The 19,503-nt window shown below is 51.4% G+C and overlaps 2 protein-coding genes across 5 annotated transcripts in view; one reads left to right on the forward strand and one right to left on the reverse strand.

The window, feature by feature from the left end:
• Positions 1–520: 520 nt before the first annotated feature.
• Positions 521–12,632, forward strand: TACR2 (tachykinin receptor 2). Of its 2 annotated transcripts, none has more exons than XM_010362820.2 (5): positions 521–1,506; positions 2,282–2,476; positions 8,286–8,439; positions 9,822–10,018; positions 12,031–12,632. In XM_010362820.2, exons 1-5 carry the CDS (start codon positions 1,115–1,117, stop codon positions 12,287–12,289), a joined length of 1,197 nt encoding a protein of 398 aa, XP_010361122.1. In that variant the 5' UTR covers positions 521–1,114; the 3' UTR covers positions 12,290–12,632. The 2 variants fall into 2 exon arrangements, with proteins under 2 accessions (XP_010361122.1, XP_010361123.1); XM_010362821.2 differs by having other exon boundaries at positions 627–1,410; positions 12,031–12,444.
• A 2,618-nt stretch (positions 12,633–15,250) lies between these two features.
• HK1 (hexokinase 1) overlaps positions 15,251–19,503 on the reverse strand; it is a 90,455-nt gene continuing 86,202 nt past the window's right edge. For all 3 annotated transcript variants that reach the window (XM_030940407.1, XM_010362819.2, XM_030940408.1), the window contains 2 exons: positions 18,302–18,535; positions 15,251–16,141 (listed from right to left, as the gene is read on the reverse strand). In XM_030940407.1, the coding sequence (XP_030796267.1) occupies positions 15,997–16,141; positions 18,302–18,535 (379 nt within the window). In that variant the 3' untranslated portion in view covers positions 15,251–15,996. The remainder of the gene's footprint in view (positions 16,142–18,301; positions 18,536–19,503) is intronic.

The following is a 19,503-nucleotide window of genomic DNA, read 5'->3' on the forward strand; positions in this document are numbered from 1 at the left end:
TCAGTATCACCTGGGAACTCACTGGAACTGCTCCGGGTTCTGGCTTCTCCTCCTAGAGCGCCCAGAGCTGTGGGGTCCTCCCTTGAGACCAGAAACTCCAATCATAGTTTTTATATACCAACCCCTGTGCTAAATAGACTTTGTGCACATTATCTCATTAAAAATTCACAAATGTACTGTGAGATGCACACCATTTTTTGCTATATTTTTCAGATGGGGTAGACAGAGCTCAGAAAGGTTAAGAGACTTGCCTGGAGTCATCAAACCAGGCTCAAACTCCTTCTCTGTTTAGAATCACTCTTTAAACGTAGCTCCTGTCCTGGGGTGAAAGTCAACACCCGCCGAGAGCTGGGCCCTCCGTGCCAGCCCCATCTCCCCCAGGTCTCTCCCTGCCTTGGCAGCTAGTCCTAAATCTTTCAAGAGACAAGGCCAAGCAGGGGGTGGGGCCAGGGGTGGGAGCCAAAGCCCCACCTCGTGAGCAGGCAGTACCTCTGCCAAGGCCCCCTGCCGGCCCTGCCCCAGAGAAAGGCAGGGAAGCTGCAGTGAGGGCTGGCAGCTGGAAGAGTCCTGAGCACCCAGCCCCCAGCCCGGCTCACACCCCAAAGCCTGGAGAGAGGCTGCTGCGCCATTGACCTGTGGAATCCAGAGACTCCCGCTGTGCATTCCTCCGATCTAGGAGGTTTCCTGGATTATGTGATGAGAAACCTGGGTTCGAACCCTAACTTGTCACCAACGTCCTGAGTGACCTGGCTGGTCCCGTACCCTCTTGGAATCTCCGTCTTCTATCTCTTCAGCGAAGGGGTTGACTTGTAAGGATGTTTTCTGCTCTGACGCTGTGATTTGAATTCTGTATTTCTATGAGATATTCGAGAAGTCTGGCCAGCAGGATGGAATCTGAAATAACAATGGTTCTGGAGTGGGCTTTGCGCTCAGCGCAACTCATCTTTGCCTGAGACCTAGGAGTGGTCCCAGGCTCTCCTGATGTGCCACCATGCTTGGCATCTGCTCCTCCTCCTGCCCCCATATACCCATGCTCTGAAGGGGAGTTCTCTTCCATAGCAAATCCAGGAGGAGCCGAGGAGCCAGGCCCTTTGTTCCAGACCCAGAAGCAGCCATGGGGACCTGTGACATTGTGACTGAAGCCAATATCTCATCTGGCCCTGACAGCAACACCACGGGCACCACAGCCTTCTCCATGCCCGGCTGGCAGCTGGCACTGTGGGCCACAGCCTACCTGGCCCTGGTGCTGGTGGCCGTGACGGGCAATGCCATCGTCATCTGGATCATCCTGGCCCACCAGAGGATGCGCACAGTCACCAACTACTTCATTGTCAATCTGGCGCTGGCCGACCTCTGCATGGCTGCCTTCAATGCAACCTTCAACTTTGTCTATGCCAGCCACAACATCTGGTACTTTGGCCGTGCCTTCTGCTACTTCCAGAACCTCTTCCCCATCACAGCCATGTTTGTCAGCATCTATTCCATGACTGCCATTGCTGCTGACAGGCAAGAGGGGCCTTGGGGAAGCTGGGGGGAGCCTCCTCACTGAGCTGGGGCTCAGACAAGGGTGTTGACATGCCTGTGGTCACACAGCACGTTTGGGTAGAACCAAGGGAATGGCCTTCCAAATCTGGTCATGGTCTAAAACTATGAATCTGGAAGGCGGGGGGACTGTGGAGCTGAAGAAGGTAGACTGAGGGTTAGACACAAAGAAGGACTTTGTACTAGATGCACTAGACTGGTTGTTCAAGTCTATAGGGGAATGGGTGATGTTTTAGCGATCTTCTAAAGTGTTCTTTGTTTTGTTGTCTTTCTTTCACTCCAAAGAAATGTCTTATACTGTTTTTTTATTATTTCAGATGGATTACACAAGGGGCGAATGTTAAGAATGCTTGCAATTACAATCTAATAGGGCCAATTATTTTCCCAACGCTACTCAGGGCTGAGCTTCAGGCTAATGTTGGATGCTCGGTCTTGCCCTGAGATGGGCTTCCAGTGTGGCTTTCTTGTGGCCGTCCAAGGGCATGTCTGTGCCCAGAGGGAAATGGTGGGCCGGGGTACCTGGGCTGGGGTTCCAAGGCATCGGTATGCTGTGTGGCTGCGGGAAAGTCACCAGCCCAGCGGACTCTCTGCAGGTCGGCTGAGACTATGACATCGACAGATGGCAGCAGTGCGGGGAAGGGCTAGAGGGCATGGGCCTGGGTTGGGAGAGAGGGAGACAGGGGAAAGAGAGCTGGGCTAACAAGAGGGCCCCTGCCACTCATGCTGCCTCTGCTCACAGGTACATGGCCATCGTCCACCCCTTCCAGCCTCGTCTTTCAGCTCCCGGCACCAAGGCGGTTATTGCTGGCATCTGGCTGGTGGCTCTCGCCCTGGCATCCCCCCAGTGCTTCTACTCCACCGTCATCATGGATCAGGGTGCCACCAAGTGCGTGGTGGCCTGGCCCGAAGACAGCGGGGGCAAGACGCTCCTCCTGTAAGGTCTCTGGGGGATTGTGGAGGGCAATTGTGTGTGCATGTGCACGTGTGTGTGTGCACACGCACGTGCATGCATCCATGTCCATGCATGTGTGGTGTGTGTGCATGGGTGTACACATGTGTGAGTGTACATGGGATTATGCGAATATACCTGTATGCTTAGTAAGCAACACACACGATGTAGCCGATCTGTTCTTAGCACTTTATAGATATTGACCCATTTAATTCTCCTAACAATATGGAGTATATATTATATTATTATCATTACAATTTTTTAGATGAAGAAACTGAGGCACTGAAAAACTAAGTAATATGCCCAAAACCACACAGCTAGTAATTCAAATCCAGCTAGTCATTTGAATCCAGCTAGGGATTCAAATCCAAGCAATCCTGCCCGGGGCCCAATCTCCTCACCACTCTGCTACTCAGATATGCACCTATGCATCCTTAGATAAGGATATGCACACATGCACACGTGTATGTGACTGTAGATGTCACATGCACACGTGGCACCCATTTCTGCCTGTGTATGCACGTGCAAGTGTGTGGGCATGTTTGTAGATGTGCGTGCACACAGGCACACATTAGGGACATGTGTAGGCATGTGTTTGGGGGGGACTCTGTATATGCTCAGGCCACAAAGGGGCAGGAGACTGAGGCAGAAAGCGTCCATGATGAAGCCTGGGACATTTTCAGGCTGCTGAGGTGGGCATCACAGGCTGGAGGCAGGGAGGGCGGGGTTAGAGGGACTCAGGTATGGCCCAGCTGCTGTGTGACCCTGGGTGAGTCCTTTCTCCATTCTGGCCTCAGTTTCTGAGGATCTCACGTTGTGTCTCTGGGGTCCCCAGGCACAGAGCCATTGCTTGGTAGAGGCTAAAGAACTGACTGGGGTTCTGGGGTCAGTCAGGCCCAAGACGTGGCCTGCTCCCGCCTGGTCCGGGGGTGCCTCACACTCACATAACCTCTGAACCTCTGGCTTTCTCTCTCTAAAATGAGGATTCATAGTAGTACCTTGCTTTGTGAGTGTCAATGAGATAGTGTACGTGAAGCCCTTAGCACCATGCCTGGCACAGAACTGGTACCCAGCATGTGGTAGTTTAAATAGGGGACACATGAAAACACACCTGGAGGTGACAGATCCTTCCCACAAAGTCCCAGCTGCCCCAAGCATGAGGGTGTGCATGGTCTGAGGTGAGGGCTGCCAGGTAGCCATGGCAACACACCTCTCCTCCAACACCCTCCCTGCCTGGTCTCCATCTGTCCTGAGCACCTGCCAGGAGAAGGCTGCTTTTGTGGGTTTCAGGGCTAGGGAAAGCGCCGTTCCTCTGAGAACTCGTTCCTCTGAGAAGCCGTTCCTGGGAACTGCCCAGGGTCTCTGATCTCTCCCTGCACCCCCACCCTCTCATGGAGAGCAGTTTCCATATATTTCTGGCTCAGGAAAGGGTGGAGAGCAGAACATATTGACATCGGCCACTTGGAGGCGGTATTTCTCCACCTTAACACAGGACCACTGCGCGTGCCAACTCTCTGGGAACAGCGAGTTCCAACCCGGATTCTGGCAACCAGGAAGAACAGGCGGGCAGGGGCGGGCTAGGAAAGCCATACTTTGGTGTTACTTAAAATTCTGAAAGGATTTGGGGAAAGCCTGGTTTTAAGTGTGAGAATGTGTTATTGTTTTTCTTGAGGGAGAGCCTAATTTAGAGATTTAGTATGAGGGCTCCATCCCCACAAGCTCGTGTAACTGTGTGTAATTAGGAATCTGATGAAATTAAAGATGCCCTCTCCAGGAACACATGCACACACCCCCAAAATCAAAATAGAAAAAGACTCCCTTTGGGAGGTCGAGGCGGGCAGATCACCTGAGGTCAGGAGTTCAAGACCAGCCTGGCCAATGTGATGAAACCCCGTCTCTATTAAAAATATAAAAATTAGCCGGGCATGATGGCGGGTGATCCATCCTCAGCTACTTGGGAGGCTGAGGCAGGAGAATTGCTTGAACCCGGGAGGCGGAGGTTGCAGTGAGCCAAGATCACACCATTGCACTCCAGCCTGGGCAACAAGAGCAAAACTCCATCTCAAAACAAAACAAAACAAAACAAACAAAAAAAGGTGGCCCCCGGGACTCTCTCCCTTTGCCTTCTGCATGGAGACCTAGCCCAGGGTGAATTCCTGTCCTGCACAACATCCTGGGAGCAAGCAACAGAGGAGTGTGGCTCCTGCTAAGGAAGGACTTAGAGATGGCCTCCTCCTTTTACAGATGGGGAAACTGAGGCTGAGGGAAAGCCCTGACTTGCCTAAGATCATACTTTAAACAAGAGGCTGGACAAGAGCCCTGTTCTGACTCCCACAGTGCTGACCCTCAGAAAAGGGGAAATTGGGTCATGATTAAATCTGTAGACTAATATGACACAGACTTCCTGTGCCTCTCTGGGCCTCAGTTTCCCTATCTGGACACTGAGACAGGGGGCCCTGTTGATCCTCACTCTGTAAGGTGACGGGCCCTGGCCTTCATTGCCTTTCCTCCCCTCTTATCTGCTCCACACTGGGGTTCTCAACCCAAAGCCTACTTGAGGATCAGGGAGTCTAGGAGTGCCTGAACCTCTTGCAATTGGCATGTTTGCACAAGAACCCAAGCAGAATTCTAAGCACAAGACTTTAGGAGAGAGATTGACTAGAGCCATTATAATCACCCAATGGGTTCACCTTGCCTGCTGCCTAGACAGAACTGATTTATCAAGACAGGGGAACTGCAGTGGAGAAAGAGTAATTCATGCAGAGCCGGCTGTGCAGGAGACCAGAGTTTAATTTACTCAAATTAGGCCAGGCGCGGTGGCTCACGCCTGTAATCCCAGAACTTTGGGAGACCAAGGCAGTGGTCAGGAGTTCCAGACTAGCCTGGCCAACATGGAGAAACCCTGTCTCTACTAAAAATACAAAAATTAGCAGGGCGTGGTGGCAGGCACCTGTAATCTCAGCTACTTGGGAGGCTGAGGCAGGAGGATCACTTGAACCTGGGAGGTGGAGGTTGTGGTGAGCCCAGACCCCGCCACTGCACTCCAGCCTGGGCAACAAGAACAAAACTCCATCTCAAACAAAAACAAAAACAAAATCAAATCAGTCTCCCTTAGCATTCAGGAATCAGAGTTTTTAAAGATAATTTGGCAGGTAGGGAATTGGCAAATGGAGAATGCTGATTGGTCGGGTTGGAGATGGAATCGTATGGTGTTGAAGTGAGGTTTTCTTGCTGTCTTCTGTTCCTGGGTGTGATGGCAGAATTGGCTGAGTCAGATTGCTGGCCTGGGTAGTGTCAGCTGATCCATGAGTGCAGGGTCTGGAAAATATCTCAAGCACTCATCTTAGGTTTTACTATAGTGATGTTACTCCCAGGAATTTGAGGAGGTTCAAACTCTTGGAGCCCGAGGCTGTATGACCCCTAAATTAATTTATATTCTTGTAGCTAATTTGTTAGTGTTGGAAAGGCAGATTGGACCCCAGGCAAGTAGGGGGTCTTTTCGGGAAAGGGCTGTTATCAATTTTGTTTCAGAGTAAAATTATGAACTGAACTCCTTCCCAAAGATAGTTCAGCCTACGCCCAGGCATGAACAAGGACAGCTTAAGGGTTAGAAGCAAGACAGAGTCGGTTAGGTCTGATTTCTTTCACTGTCATAATTTCCTCCGTTATAATTTTACAAGGTGGTTTCACCATGGGTCCCCTTCCCTTGGGATGGCAGCACCTCTAGAAAGGGGCCCAGCAAGGCCAGCACGTGGCAGGAGGTTTGGGAACACCTCAGTCCTCCCAGTAAGAAAGAAAAAGTCATATGACAGGACCAGGGGTCTCAGGCCCCTTTGGTGGAATGTTCCAAGGACGCTGTTCCATGAAAGGGATCCCCAAACGCCCAAGGAGCTGAGACCCAAAGAAGGAGGCAGAACAAATCCAGTTTGTCCGTACTGGGTGATTTATTGAGGGAATTTACAGACAGAAGCAGGATCTTGGGTGGCCACAAGACAGGTGGAGCTCTGCATTCTCACTCCCCAGACGCAACGCTTAGATACCATAGGGAAAGGGTATTCGTGCTCCAGCAAGACAATGAAAGGCAGCCCTCCAGAACAGGCAAGAACACTATGTGCATCACAGCCCACGATTTGTGGAGTAACATCAAGGTTGACAAGTTCTTACACTAGGGACACTAAATAAAGTAGAAATCAGAAGGCATTCACAAGACTGGAGAGCATCAGAAGTCAACACGGGGGAGGGCACCCAAAATGGAGTCACTTTTGTCTCCATAGGCTCCCACTGCAGACCTGCCTGGGAGTCAGTCCCCAGCCTGCAGCTCATCAGAAAGAGGTTGCAGCGTCATAAACCAGAGATCTGAGGACTGGGGACATTGTCTTTTTTTTTTTTTTTTCTGACAGGGTCTCACTCTATTGCCCAGGCTAGGGTACAGTGGTCCAATCATAGCTCACTGCAGCCTTGATCTCCTGGGCTCAAGTGAACCTGTTGCCTCAGCCCCCTGATTAGCTGGAATTACAGGTGTGCCCCACTACGCCTGGCTAATTTTTAAAAATTTTTTATAGAGATAGGGTCTTACTATCTTGCCAAAGCTGGTCTCAAATTCCTGGTCTCAAGCAATCCTCCCATCCTGGTCTCCCAAAGTTTGGGGATTACAGGCATGAGCCACCATGCCTGGCCTACACTGTTTCCAAAAGGAAATGAAAAGCCTCATCACAACCCAGTGTCCTCCCTGGGGACAGGGTAGGAAGCCACGCAATGGTACTCTGCACCACTTCCTCAAAGGTGGTATGAAAGGGCATTTGCTGACACAAACAGGTTCCCAGCCAAATGCTGATGACCGTAAGCAGATGACACAGCAGCATGTGATATACGGCGCTTTTCCACTGCCCCATTCCCCCCCAGCGATGTTGGTACAGATAGAGTCTTATTAACACCAGTCATTCTATCCATCCAGACAGATTCAGATTATATATATATACATACACATATATATATACACACACATATACATATAAATATACATATACACATACACATACATATACATATGTGGCTATACTGTAGGATACACTCCAAGACCCCCAGTGGATGCTTGAAACTTCGGATAGTACTGAATTCTCTCTATATATACGAATACTATGATTTTTTTTCTCAACGTATCTGTGATAAAGTTTAATTTATAAATTAGGCACAGTAAGAGATTAACAATAACTATTAATAAAACAGAACAAGTATAACAATATACTGTAATTAAACTTCTGTGAATGAGGTCTCTCCCTCTCAGAATATCTTGTTGTACTGTCCATCCCTATTTCGGATCCGCGGTTGAGAGGGGTAACTGAAACCCGGGAAAGTGAAACTCCCATCAGGGGTGACTACTATTCATACATATGATTCTTGAAAAAATATGCCAGATATTAGTGGTTAATGTTAATAGTGGTGGGAGTGGGATAATTTTACTGCCTCCTTTGTGCTTAATGGTATTTTAAATTGTAAACAAATTACTTTTTAATTTGTTTCACTCATTTTTCCTTTTTTTGACACGTGTCTATCACGTGGAAGGATGCAGGGCTACTGCTGGCGTCCCTTTTGCAGGGGAAGCCGTCTCCTGGCACACAGGCTACCCAGTGTCCCCTTTATTTTTGTTTAAATCAAACCAAGTCCCTGGAAGGCGCCCAGGGTGGGCCCGGAGGGGCGGCTCCACAGTGCCCGCGGGGTCCCAGGACCAGGCACTGGCCAACTTCGGAGTCGTCCCCTGGCCGCCCGCTGCCGAGGCCCCCGGCTCTCCCTGCAGGTACCACCTCGTGGTGATCGCCCTCATCTACTTCCTGCCGCTCGCGGTGATGTTCGTCGCCTACAGCGTCATCGGCCTCACGCTCTGGAGGCGCGCAGTGCCCGGACAGCAGACCCACGGTGCCAACTTGCGCCACCTGCAGGCCAAGAAGAAGGTGGGCGCGGGGGCGGGGCCTGGCGGGGCGGGGCTAGTCCTGGCCCCGCCCTGAGGAGCCGCCCTTGCAGTCTCAAGGCCGGTCCGCAAGAGGGCGCCCAGGAGAAGCTTGCGGAAGCTGCCTTTGCGCGAAGCCTGGGGCCAGAGCCTGACCGCGTCCCTCCCAGGCGGGCAGATTTCCCTTTGGTCTTTGGCCACGCACAAAATTAAAGAAACTTCCCAGAATATTAGGGGAATTAGGGACTCCTAAAGCCCCATAGAATTCAGATACCCCAAGAATCTTAGAATGATAAAATATTAAAATCTTAGACTTTGAATAATCAGAATGTTGAATTTGAGAAGCCCCACAGATCTATAGAAGGTGCCTAGACTGTCACAGGAGAGCCCTCAAAGGCTGGAACTGCGGACCTCAGAAGTCGTGGAGACCGGATTGTTGTCCAGCTTCATCAAATCTGTCTCCAGTTTCTTCCGGAAGTTCCAGTGTCCCCCTACTCTCTGCCATCCAGGGCCCCCCCGAAGGTCCTGATGTAGCCCTCTGTGTCCCAGACCCCCTTCACCCTCCTCTAGTCCAAGCTTGTCCTTGCCCCCTTCCTGCCAGGCAACAGGGGAGGTAATGGGTTAACCACATCTTGTAGCCAGGTCAAAGCCACGGCTTCTCACCCAATAGTAGGCATCTTTCACAGGTGGTTTGGGGAGGTAGCTGCACATGGGCGCCATCTGGTGCCCCTCATGGAGCACTGGACTCCATCTGCTCCACCCTCAGGGTCTCAACCCAGATCCTACGGGAGGATCAGGGTGCCCAGGAACCCCCAGACCTTTTGTAATTGGCATACGAGCTGCCGAGCCGTGCAGGAGTGTGCCAGCAGGGGCCAGGCTCTGAGGAGGGGGAGGTCAGGGAGCTGACCCATGGGCAGAGGCAGGGGTCCCTAGTTGGAACCTCACAGCCCACAGAGAGAAGGACTGTGCCGATACAGATCCCAGAGGGGGGGCGGCCTGGGAACGCATAGCTAACACGGGGGCTCCCCTAGGGATGGGGTTAGGAGAGAGAGCTCAGCCACTCTCCAGGGAGGGGGAGCTGCAGCGAATGAAGGGGTTCCAGACACCTCTTGTAGGAAGTGGCCATTGAGCTGGGCTTCAAAGAGTGAGGACTTCAAAGGAAGGATAGCAGTGTGAGCAGAGGGACCGGCCTGAGCAAAGCTCCCCGAGGTTGGGGGCTCAGGAAGGTCTGGGCGACACATGCTCAGGGGCCTGAGTAATAGAGCTAATGGGGTCTGAGTGTGGAGCGATTCCCAGGCGGGCTCAAGAGGTGCTCTACATCTGCTCTTGGAGGGCTGGGGCTGGGACTTGGGCACTGAGAAGTAACTTGAGCCTCTCCTGGACCAGTTCGTGAAGACCATGGTGCTGGTGGTGGTGACATTTGCCATCTGCTGGCTGCCCTACCACCTCTACTTCATCCTGGGCAGCTTCCAAGAGGACATCTACTGCCACAAGTTCATCCAGCAGGTCTACCTGGCACTCTTCTGGTTGGCCATGAGCTCTACCATGTACAATCCCATCATCTATTGCTGCCTCAACCACAGGTGAGCCCCCACTCCAACGCCACCCTCTGCCCTCAGAGCTCCACTGCCCGGCCCCAGCTGGGCTACCCTGCACAGCTCAGGCATCCACCCTCCTTCCTGCTGGGGCCTGTGGCCCTGTTCCCCCAGCCTACACGAGAAAGCCGTCCTCACACTCAGCCCCCAGCATAATCTTCCCTCTGGCCTGGGCCTAGCTTGAGCCCCCATCCTCCCCAAAGCCTCACCCTGTCTCCCAGGCTGTAGCTCTAACTGTCTGTTACTGCTGGCTCTTCTGGGTTCTGTGTCTGGGGTAAGGAGAAGAGAGAAGGGAGGACCAGAGAGATGGAGGGAAGGGGAGTGTCAGAGAGAGGGGGCGGGACAGACAGACGGCAGAAAGAAGAGCCAAGTAGCGGGAGGGAGGGACTGACTTCTGTTCTAGTATTTTCACGAGCTTCCTACTGAGGGCTTTCCTGGAGCCTAGTGAGCAGCACCCATCTGGCAGTGGAAGCAGTGGATGGGGGCTGGGGCCAGCACAGGGGTGGGGCAGGCTGCTCCCTGGAAAGGTCACAGTGCATGCCTTGTCCTCCAGGGGCTTTCAGGGCAGCTGAGAAGTGACCTTGGCAGAGACAGCCAGGAAGGAGAGCGCCAGAATCTCACTCTCCTGGCATCATCCAGTTTCCCTAGCCCTTGTGATTCTGAGGAAATGAGTCCCAAAGAGGGGCCTGCACTTGCTCTGGGGCACCTGGAGAGGTGGGGGGTGAGGAGTCAGGCAGGAACTCAGCCCCAGGAGTCCTGCAGAGCAGGCCTTTCAGCTGCAGAAAACCCTGAAGGTGGGGCAAGTAAGGGGCAGTGAGAGATGGACACAGTCTCACCTCAGTGAGATAATGATGTGGGCGAAGTTGGCCTCGGACCTCTTTGTTCGTGTTTTTTGTCACCTCCCTGGCCAGGTAGCCAGGCTACTCATAATGCCATTGGGATCTTTGTTGCTCAGACATTTCACCCGCCTGGGACAGACCAAAAGGAAGTAAGGAGCTATGATTTTTTGCATACTTACTGAAGGGTTCTCCTCTATCTTCTGAGAGGGAAGTAGATAATAGGAGAGAAGCAGGTGTCATCCCCACTCTACAGATGAGGAAATGAGCATCAGAAAGGAAGATGCTCCCAAACTCTTACAACAAACAGTAAAACCAGGACTCCATATGTCTCCAAGACCTGTCATCTCATCCCCACACCACGCATTTCTCTTTTAAAGACTTGTGGGATTGAAAACCTGGAGACAGGGACTTGACATCAGGGAGGGGCCACCAGCCCACTGTCTCTGTAGGTTCATCACTCTCCTGCTATCCAAGGGAGATACAGTCCCTGGGAGTCTGAACAACACCCCAGGCTCTACAAGATCCTGACATCACTTCTGGATCATTCCCCTCTCTGAGCGGCTGGGGTTCCATTTCTGCTGTCTGATTTCTTCCACTCACTGTGTGTGCTTGCTCTAAACTCCCATTCAGTGCTGCCATGGGGAGAGCTATTTGTTTTCAGGCAAATGCACCAGAACTTGGTGGCTCCAAGTGTGGGTTTTTCAATGCAGTTCTCTTGGGAAAAGCATCCTTGTTCTCCCAAGTTGCCAAAGCTTCCATTGTGTTTTAGCGGGTTCTTCTTTGACTCCTCCCTTAGAAGCCAGTTAACAAGTCAAACAAGAATATCTGCTGGTTTTGTGTGGGTTGTTTTTTTTTTTTTTTTTTTTTTTTTTTTAGTAATTATGCTGGGGTGTTTTTTTGTTTGTTTGCAATAACAGATGACCTAAATCAGCTTAGTCACCCACTTCATTCACTAGACCCCGCTCCAGAACACTCTGGCAGTTTCCAAAAATCAAACTCACCCACGAAGGCATCTCTCAAGAGCCCCTGAGCCATGGGAGGCTCTTGGAGAGAGACAGTGACTTTCCCCTGGAAGGAACTCAGTTTCCTAGGGGTGGGGCAGTCACATCACAGCTCCTGTGCCCCTAACTCCCTGGCTCAAGGTGCCCCTCACTCCCCCAGGTTTCGCTCTGGATTCCGGCTTGCCTTCCGCTGCTGCCCGTGGCTCACACCCACCAAGGAAGATAAGCTCGAGCTGACTCCCACGCCCTCCCTCTCCATGAGAGTCAACAGGTGTCACACTAAGGAGACTTTGTTCATGGCTGGGGATGCAGCCCCCGCCGAGGCTACCTGTGGGGAGGCGGGGCGTCCCCAGGATGGATCAGGGCTATGGTTTGGGTATGGTTTGCTTGTCCCCACCAAAACTTATGTTGAAATTTGATCCCAATGTGGCAGTGTTGGGAGGTAGGGGCTAGTGGGAGGTGTTTGGGTCTTGGGGATGGATCTCTTATGAATAGATTAATGCCCTCCAGCTGGAGTGAATCCTCACTCTTGCGGGAATGGACTAGTTCCCAAGATAACAAGTTGTTAGAAAGAGTCTGGTGTCCTTAGTTTCCCTGTCTTGCTTCCTCTCTCACCATGTGATCTCTTTGCACAAAACCAATTCCCTTCTACTTTCCACCATGACTAGAAGCAGCCTCAGGCCTTCACCAGATGCAGCTGCCCAATCTTGGATATTCCAGCCACCAGAATCATGAACCAAATAAACCTCTTTTCTTTATAAATTACCTAGTCTCGGGTATTCCATGAAAGCAACACAAATGGACTAAAACAGGTGCCTGCTGAATCCTGAAGCCTTGTGCCTGGCTGCGGAACAAGGTGTAGCACCCTTTGAGAAGTAGCCAATCTAGAAGACCGATCTGAAAGTTCAGCTCATGCCCATCTTTCAGTACACCAATGCAAAGACAACTCACTGTGTGTGCTTGCTCTAAACTCTGGGGCCAGAACTCCAGAAAGGACGCTGATTCTAAGAGGACTCAGCCACCCATCTCAGAGAGCACTTCAGGGAAACCAGTAAGGGTCAGAAAAGGCAGTGTGAGCTGATTATTTATCTAATCTAGGAGATGCAAGCTCAAATGCCTTCCTGGGGCACACAAGAATATGTATAAAAGAAAAGCTGCAAATGTGATGATAAAAGGCAACTGACTTCCACCCTCAGTTTGAGCTATTAGGGAGTGGTGGGGGCCACAGCAACCTGGAGAGGATAGGCATTCAAAGGGGACAGGAACTACTCAGCTCTGGACAAGCGTTGCCACATGGTAATGGGAGCCCACTGTTGCTAGATATTCCTAAATCTTTCAAGAGAAGCTATAAATCAACATTTGTATGTGAGTCTTCCAGATTTGTTGAATTTGACCCACATTTTTGTAAACTTTGCATAAGTTAAACAAAATATATCGGTGGGCAATGCAACCATGACACTGACTCACCATCAGGATGCGGATACAAAGGAGGAAACTTCTTATTTCACGAAGCCCAGTGACTGTGAGTCAGCCCAGGGCTTCTCTGTCTCAGTATTTAAGATGTAAGATACAGCCCAGGTAGATACTGATTAAGAGTCAAAAAAGCCAGCTGTGTTTCCTCAGGCAAGTCACTCTGACCTCTGCCCAGTATCGTAACTACTTCACAGGGATGCTGTGAGGAACAATGGGAGTAATGCCTATAAGCTAGCAGGCCAGATCAGATTAAGTGCCCAATACATGGTAGCCAGGACTTTTTTTTTTTTTTTGGAGACAGGGTCTCTGTCTGTGAGACCCAGGCAGGAGTGCAGTGGCACCATCACAGCTCACTGCACCCTCAACCTCCTGGGCTCAGGGGATCCTCCCGCCTCAGTCTCCCATGTAGCTGGGACCACAGGTACACACCACCACACCCAGCTAATTTTTAAGTTTTTTTGTAGATATGGGGTCTTGCTATGTTGCCCAGGCTGGTCTTGAACTCCCGGGCTCAATCATTCCTCCTGCCTGTCTCCTGAAGTGGTGGGATTACAGATGTGAACCACCATACCTGGCTGTTAGCCATGACTCTTAACTATTTTATACAAAAGCCACCTACAAAGCAGCAGCACAGCTCCCACCCACTCCCACGTCTGCAGCAAGAAGCTGGAGGGCAGAAAGCAGCAACTGTCTCAACTCCCAGAAAGCTCCAGGTCTGGCCCAGCCCATCCCAAGGGCACACCTCCTCCTGCTTGCCAACTCAGCCTCCACGCCCTGGTTCCCCTGCAGAAGAACCATGTAACATTGTCAATACACACTGGAAGGTGTAATGCTACCTGTGTTCTCCAAAAAATCACTGCTCCATAGACACCAGCACCATGCCCCTAATAAAGGGAATCTGATCTCACCAAACCAGATGGTTTGGCAATCAGTCCTGTGGAAAGCCACTTAGAGCCGCAACTGTGGCTTGGGACATCACAGGGTACTTGGGTGCAGAGTGACATGGAACCCACCAAAGGCTGGGGGAGAATCCAAAATGGTAGCCTGGGGATGGACCGGGAATCTCTTGAGGTGGGGGTGCAGAGGGCGAGTAAAAGGGTCAGACGAGGGTTAATTTCCTAGGGATGGGGTCAATCTAAGATCCAGGAGGGATGGGCCGGGAGTGATGGCTCATGCCTATAATCCTAGCACTGTGGGAGGCTGAGGCGGGCAGATTGCTTGAGCTCAGGAGTTGGAGACCAGCCTTGGCAACACAGTGAGACCCTGTCTACAGAAAATAAAAATAAAGAAAAAAGATCCAGGAGTGGGAGAGTGCAGCCACCCTGGGCTGCTTTAAGATTTCATCTGTGTTTGGGTGGAGGGGGTGGAGAGGGGTGGGGCAGGGCACATTTCATCCTTTGTCTTGGGGTTGGCAGAGAGGAAGATGAAGGGCAGGATCCGTGGGGGGATGGCAGAGAGGGGACCAGTGTTGCGGTCCTCCCACTGGACCCAAGCAGCCTGGAAGCCAAGTGGCCTTGTTCTGTAATCCCAGCACTTTAGGAGGTCGAGGCAGGCAGATCACTTACGTGTGGAGTTCGAGACCAGTCTGACCAACATGGTGAAACCCCATCTCTACCAAAAATACAAAAATTAGCCAGATGTAGGGATGAGCGCCTGTAGTCCCAACTACTCAGGAGGCTGAGGCAGGAGAATCGCTTGAACTTGGGAGGCAGAGGTTGCAGTGAGCTGAGATTGTGCCATTGCACTCCAGTCTGGGTGACAGCAAGACTCCATCTCAAAAAAAAAAAAACCTCCTCCACCCAGAAGGCCACAAAACTCCCCCAACATTTGGTCTTTGCCACATCCCAAGAAACCGCGCCCCCCTACGCCTGTCACCCCGCCCCCAGCCATTAAGCATCACTCGGGTCTTTGAATCGGTACAAAGTTTACTAGGTCATACAACATGGCTCACAAAGCGGTGGGAAATTCCAGTGATGGCATTGTTTGTTGGTTGGTTCCTTTTACCCAAATGGAGACAAGACACATTTCCGCAGGACTGTCCACCTCCCCCCACGAGACAAACAGAATGCAAGACTGTCACACGTGGCTAGGACTGGTTCCACGGACACACGACTTTGTGGCATTGACACACCACGATGCGATGCCAGGCCATATAGGTGCCAGGAGGGGAGGAAGCAGCTAATGCTATGCCCACACTCGCCTTCAGGCAGTGCCCCCAGGAGGGAGGCCTGGCAGTGTCTGCTGGTGATAATACATTTCACACGGGGAGGGGGAACCCCAAGGATGGGCTTTGGAGGCCCAGAAGGCCCATCAGGTGGTGTGACTTTCCATCTCCAGTCAATAAATAACTCTGTTGGATGAATGCATACGTTAGAAATGGATGCCACTACACTTCACACGTGGGGGACCAGGTCGAAATCAAACCATGCAGAGTGGCAGGGCAGGTGAGGAGGGATCCAGGTGAGAGATATTATCAACAGCACACGCTCTATTCTGTACCCTACAATATACACCATTAGTTGGATTTTGCTTTCCTTCCTGCGCCGGCGGGCCCCGGCGTCGGCGTCTCCCAGCACAACTCGCTGGAAGGGTAGGGGGTCACCGCTCGAAGAGAGAAGTGCTGGAGAGGCAGCAGGCTGGGGATCCCGGGCTCTTAGCTGCTTGCCTCTGTGCGTAACCGCACGCCCACGGCCGTGATGAGGGCGGCTCCCTTGCCGCTGCCATCCTCAGACAGGAGGAAGGACACGTTACATTTTGGTGATAGTTCCTTCACCGTCTGGTGCATGATTCTGGAGAAGCTAAAAAGGACGAGAAAACAGGAGAAGGTAGTTGGAGGAAGATGAGAGAAGCTTGGCCTACCTGAAAACACCAAAGCACAGACAGCCCCCTGACTGGTGATGATTCGACTTAGGATTCTTCGACTTCGTGATGGGTTTACTGGGGCATAAGCATCGGAAATCAAAGAGACTCTGAACCCGACAATAAGGAGCGTGAACACGGTTGGGAGGGAGGCTGCTTAGAAGCAGCTGTGGCCAGTTGAGAATGGCTGGGAGGAAAGTGGGCCTACGGTCGATCCCATTGTCACAGGTTTCAGCAGAGAGGCCCAAATGGGAATCCAAACACAACTGCCCTGTATGGCTTATGAGGGCTAGGACATGAATAACACACACAGCCACATCGGAGCTTGAGGCTCCAAGGGGACCTCAAAACCAAGGAGGATGTTAGGGGCCGATATGGATCATTAAGGCAGGCCCAAGCAGACCAAGCACTGGATCGGTTCAAGAGGCTATGCAGGAATGAGTATCACCCACCTCCAGCTGCAGCCCTGAGACCCCCAGCCCCCAACCATCAACAGCCTGGCTCCCAAAGACAGGAATGCCCTCCAGTGAAGATAGTATCTGAACAAAGGCTGAATCTACATACTTGCAATTTGGGCTGAAAATAAAAGGCAGGTTCAGGCTGAAGATGCTTGGGGCTCTCAAAAGTAGTCACTGCCCTTGGTTGGGGACCTATTAGGTGGGCCAAGTGTGGTGGCTCATGCCAGCACTTTGGGAGGCCAAGGTGGGAGGATCGCTTGAGCCAAGGAGTTTGAGGACCTACCAGGTGTCCCATACTTTGTAGATCTAATTTCTAGTCCTGCCAGTGGCTGCCACCCCATGAGGAAGATGAGATTTTGCAGGGATTAAGCAATTGCACATAGATTCTAAGTGACGGTGCCAGGGTTAAATCCAAGAGTATGTGGCTCCAAAGCCGAGCTCTAAACCACTCCTGTGTGCTGCCTCAGCTGATGGCAAGGAGAGCTACTATGCGGGAGAGACAGAGGTGAGGATGGAGCAAGATAGATGGTTCCACCCCAAGCCACAGCCATGAGGTAAGCAGGTAACGTCTACACTGAGTCGGGTGAGGTTGTTTATAAGTAGGGTGACACTGTGGTCTCATTTATCTGGGATGGTCCTAGTTTGCCTACAGTCCCAGAGTAATAATTATTAGCACTCCTGACTGGCAAGAGTACCTTAGTGTAGACAATAAATATGGTCACCCTATTCATAAAAGCCAAGCTTTGAGACATGCGGTGGATCACAATCACACAGCAAGTGCAATCACATGTCCTTCTCTGGCAAGGGGGATCAGATGCCTCTCTCTAGAGGCCACTCCCTACCCCTCCCTGTCATGAAGCCCAGGGCCCAAACCGCTCCCACCCTTCCAAGTCTTAGCAAACTGATTCAGCAGATGAACAAGAGAGTGGCTCTCCTCCTTTCCCATTTTATTTTTTGACATAGGGTCTTACTCTGTTGCCCAGGCTGGAGTACAGTGGCGTGATCTGGGCTCACTGCAATCTCCACCTCCCGGGCTCAAGCAATCCTCCCACCTCTGCCTCCCGAGTAGCTGGGACTACAGGCATTCACCACCACCCTCGGTTAATTTTCAAAATTTTTTTGTACAGAGAAGGTCTCACTATGTGGCCTAGGCTGGTCTCAGACTCCTGAACTCAAGCAGTCCTCCCACCTAGGCCTCCCAAAGTGCTGGATTACAGGTGTGAACCACTGCACCCGGCTCCTCCCCTGTCTTAATATCCTCTCCCCACTTACCCAACACAGCCTCTGGCCTGGCTACAGCTCACCAGGCTTATGAGTGAGCCCACACCCACCCTCACCTCCTCTCCCACTGCCCAGCCCCCACCTAACAGGGCCTAGGAGGAGTGGGGTGAGGGTCACGTCATGCCACTGGTGTGAGCTGGCCAAGTGAAGCCACTTCTCTATATCTCCCTAAGGATCCCAGTCAAACTCTACAAACTGTTCATTACCTTGTCCCAGATAATCATCCAGTTCCTGAACGCACAGCCCTTAGGCTGGTTGGGCTCCGGCAGGGAATTTCCCCAGCATGACCACACCCTGATACCCCCTAATCCAAAGGGATCCCAGCAAGCTCTGCACGTCCCAACTGGAAGGCCCACTCACTGCGGATGAAGCTTGTAGAGCGTCCCGTCCACTCCCACAGTCACGTTCAGACGGTCCAGTCCTCTGTTCTCTCGGATCTTATCCACCACCGCAGCCATGCCTGCGCCACACAGCTGCGCAGCCCTCCTGGACACCACCCCGCACACGGTCTTGACGAGGATACTGTCATCGCAGGTGCTATTCAGACCCAGCTGCTGGAGGATGGCCCGGACCTGGAGCAGTGCTAATCGGTCACTGTGGGGGACAAAAGCCAGAGGGCTGGATGAAGTGGGACCCACAAGAGCAGCCTGGGGACCGCCTCCAAAGGATGGCCCCCCCCCCAGTCACTGTACTCATCCACAAACAGTCAAGGGCAAGTGTTACATGTTAAATTGTGGAGAATTTGGCAAATCTAGCAAAATAAGAATTGGAAAATTTAAACCATTCACTGTCTCAACATCTAGGAAAATGCTATTAACATTCTAATATATTTCCTTCCAGTTTATTTTTCCTAGCTGGTATGCTTTCTCATGATATGCAAAATGGGATTATCCTTGCTATGTGATTTTCCTTCTCTTTCCTGTTTCATGCCTTCAGCAATTTCCCACAGCCTTATCTGAGAACAGGATTGGAAACAGCTGCCACAATATTCCTTCTAGGGATGCACCATGATTTCTTTAGCCCATTCGGAGAAATTCAAGTTAATTGCAATTTTCTGCTATTATAAAGAAACATTTTAGGCTGGGAGCGGTGGCTCACGCCTGTAATCCCAGTACTTTGGGAGGCCGAGGCAGGCAGATTGCCTAAACTCAGGAGTTCGAGACCAGCCTGGGCAATACAGTGAAACCCTGTCTCTACTAAAATATAAAAAATTAGCCAGGCATGGTGGCGTGTGCCTGTAGTCCCAGCTACTCAGGAGGCTGAGGCAGAAGAATTGCTTGAACCCGGGAGGCGGAGGTTGCAGCGAGCTGAGATTGTGCCACTGCACTCCAGCCTGGGCAGCTCAGTCTCACAAATTTGTGAGATAAAGCTCAGCTTTATCTCACAAATTTGATAAAGTTTGTTTATAAATCTTAAATTTCTTTTGCTACACATTGCCAGATGCCTTACAGAAAAATTTATCCATTTACTCTCTCTTCAGCAGAGTATTTGGCCACACTTATCCTCACTGGAAAAGACCATTTTTTACAACTTTAGACAGTTTTATAAGATGGCATCACAAT

Source organism: Rhinopithecus roxellana, chromosome 11, assembly GCF_007565055.1.
Source record: "Rhinopithecus roxellana isolate Shanxi Qingling chromosome 11, ASM756505v1, whole genome shotgun sequence".
NCBI lineage: Eukaryota > Metazoa > Chordata > Mammalia > Primates > Cercopithecidae > Rhinopithecus > Rhinopithecus roxellana.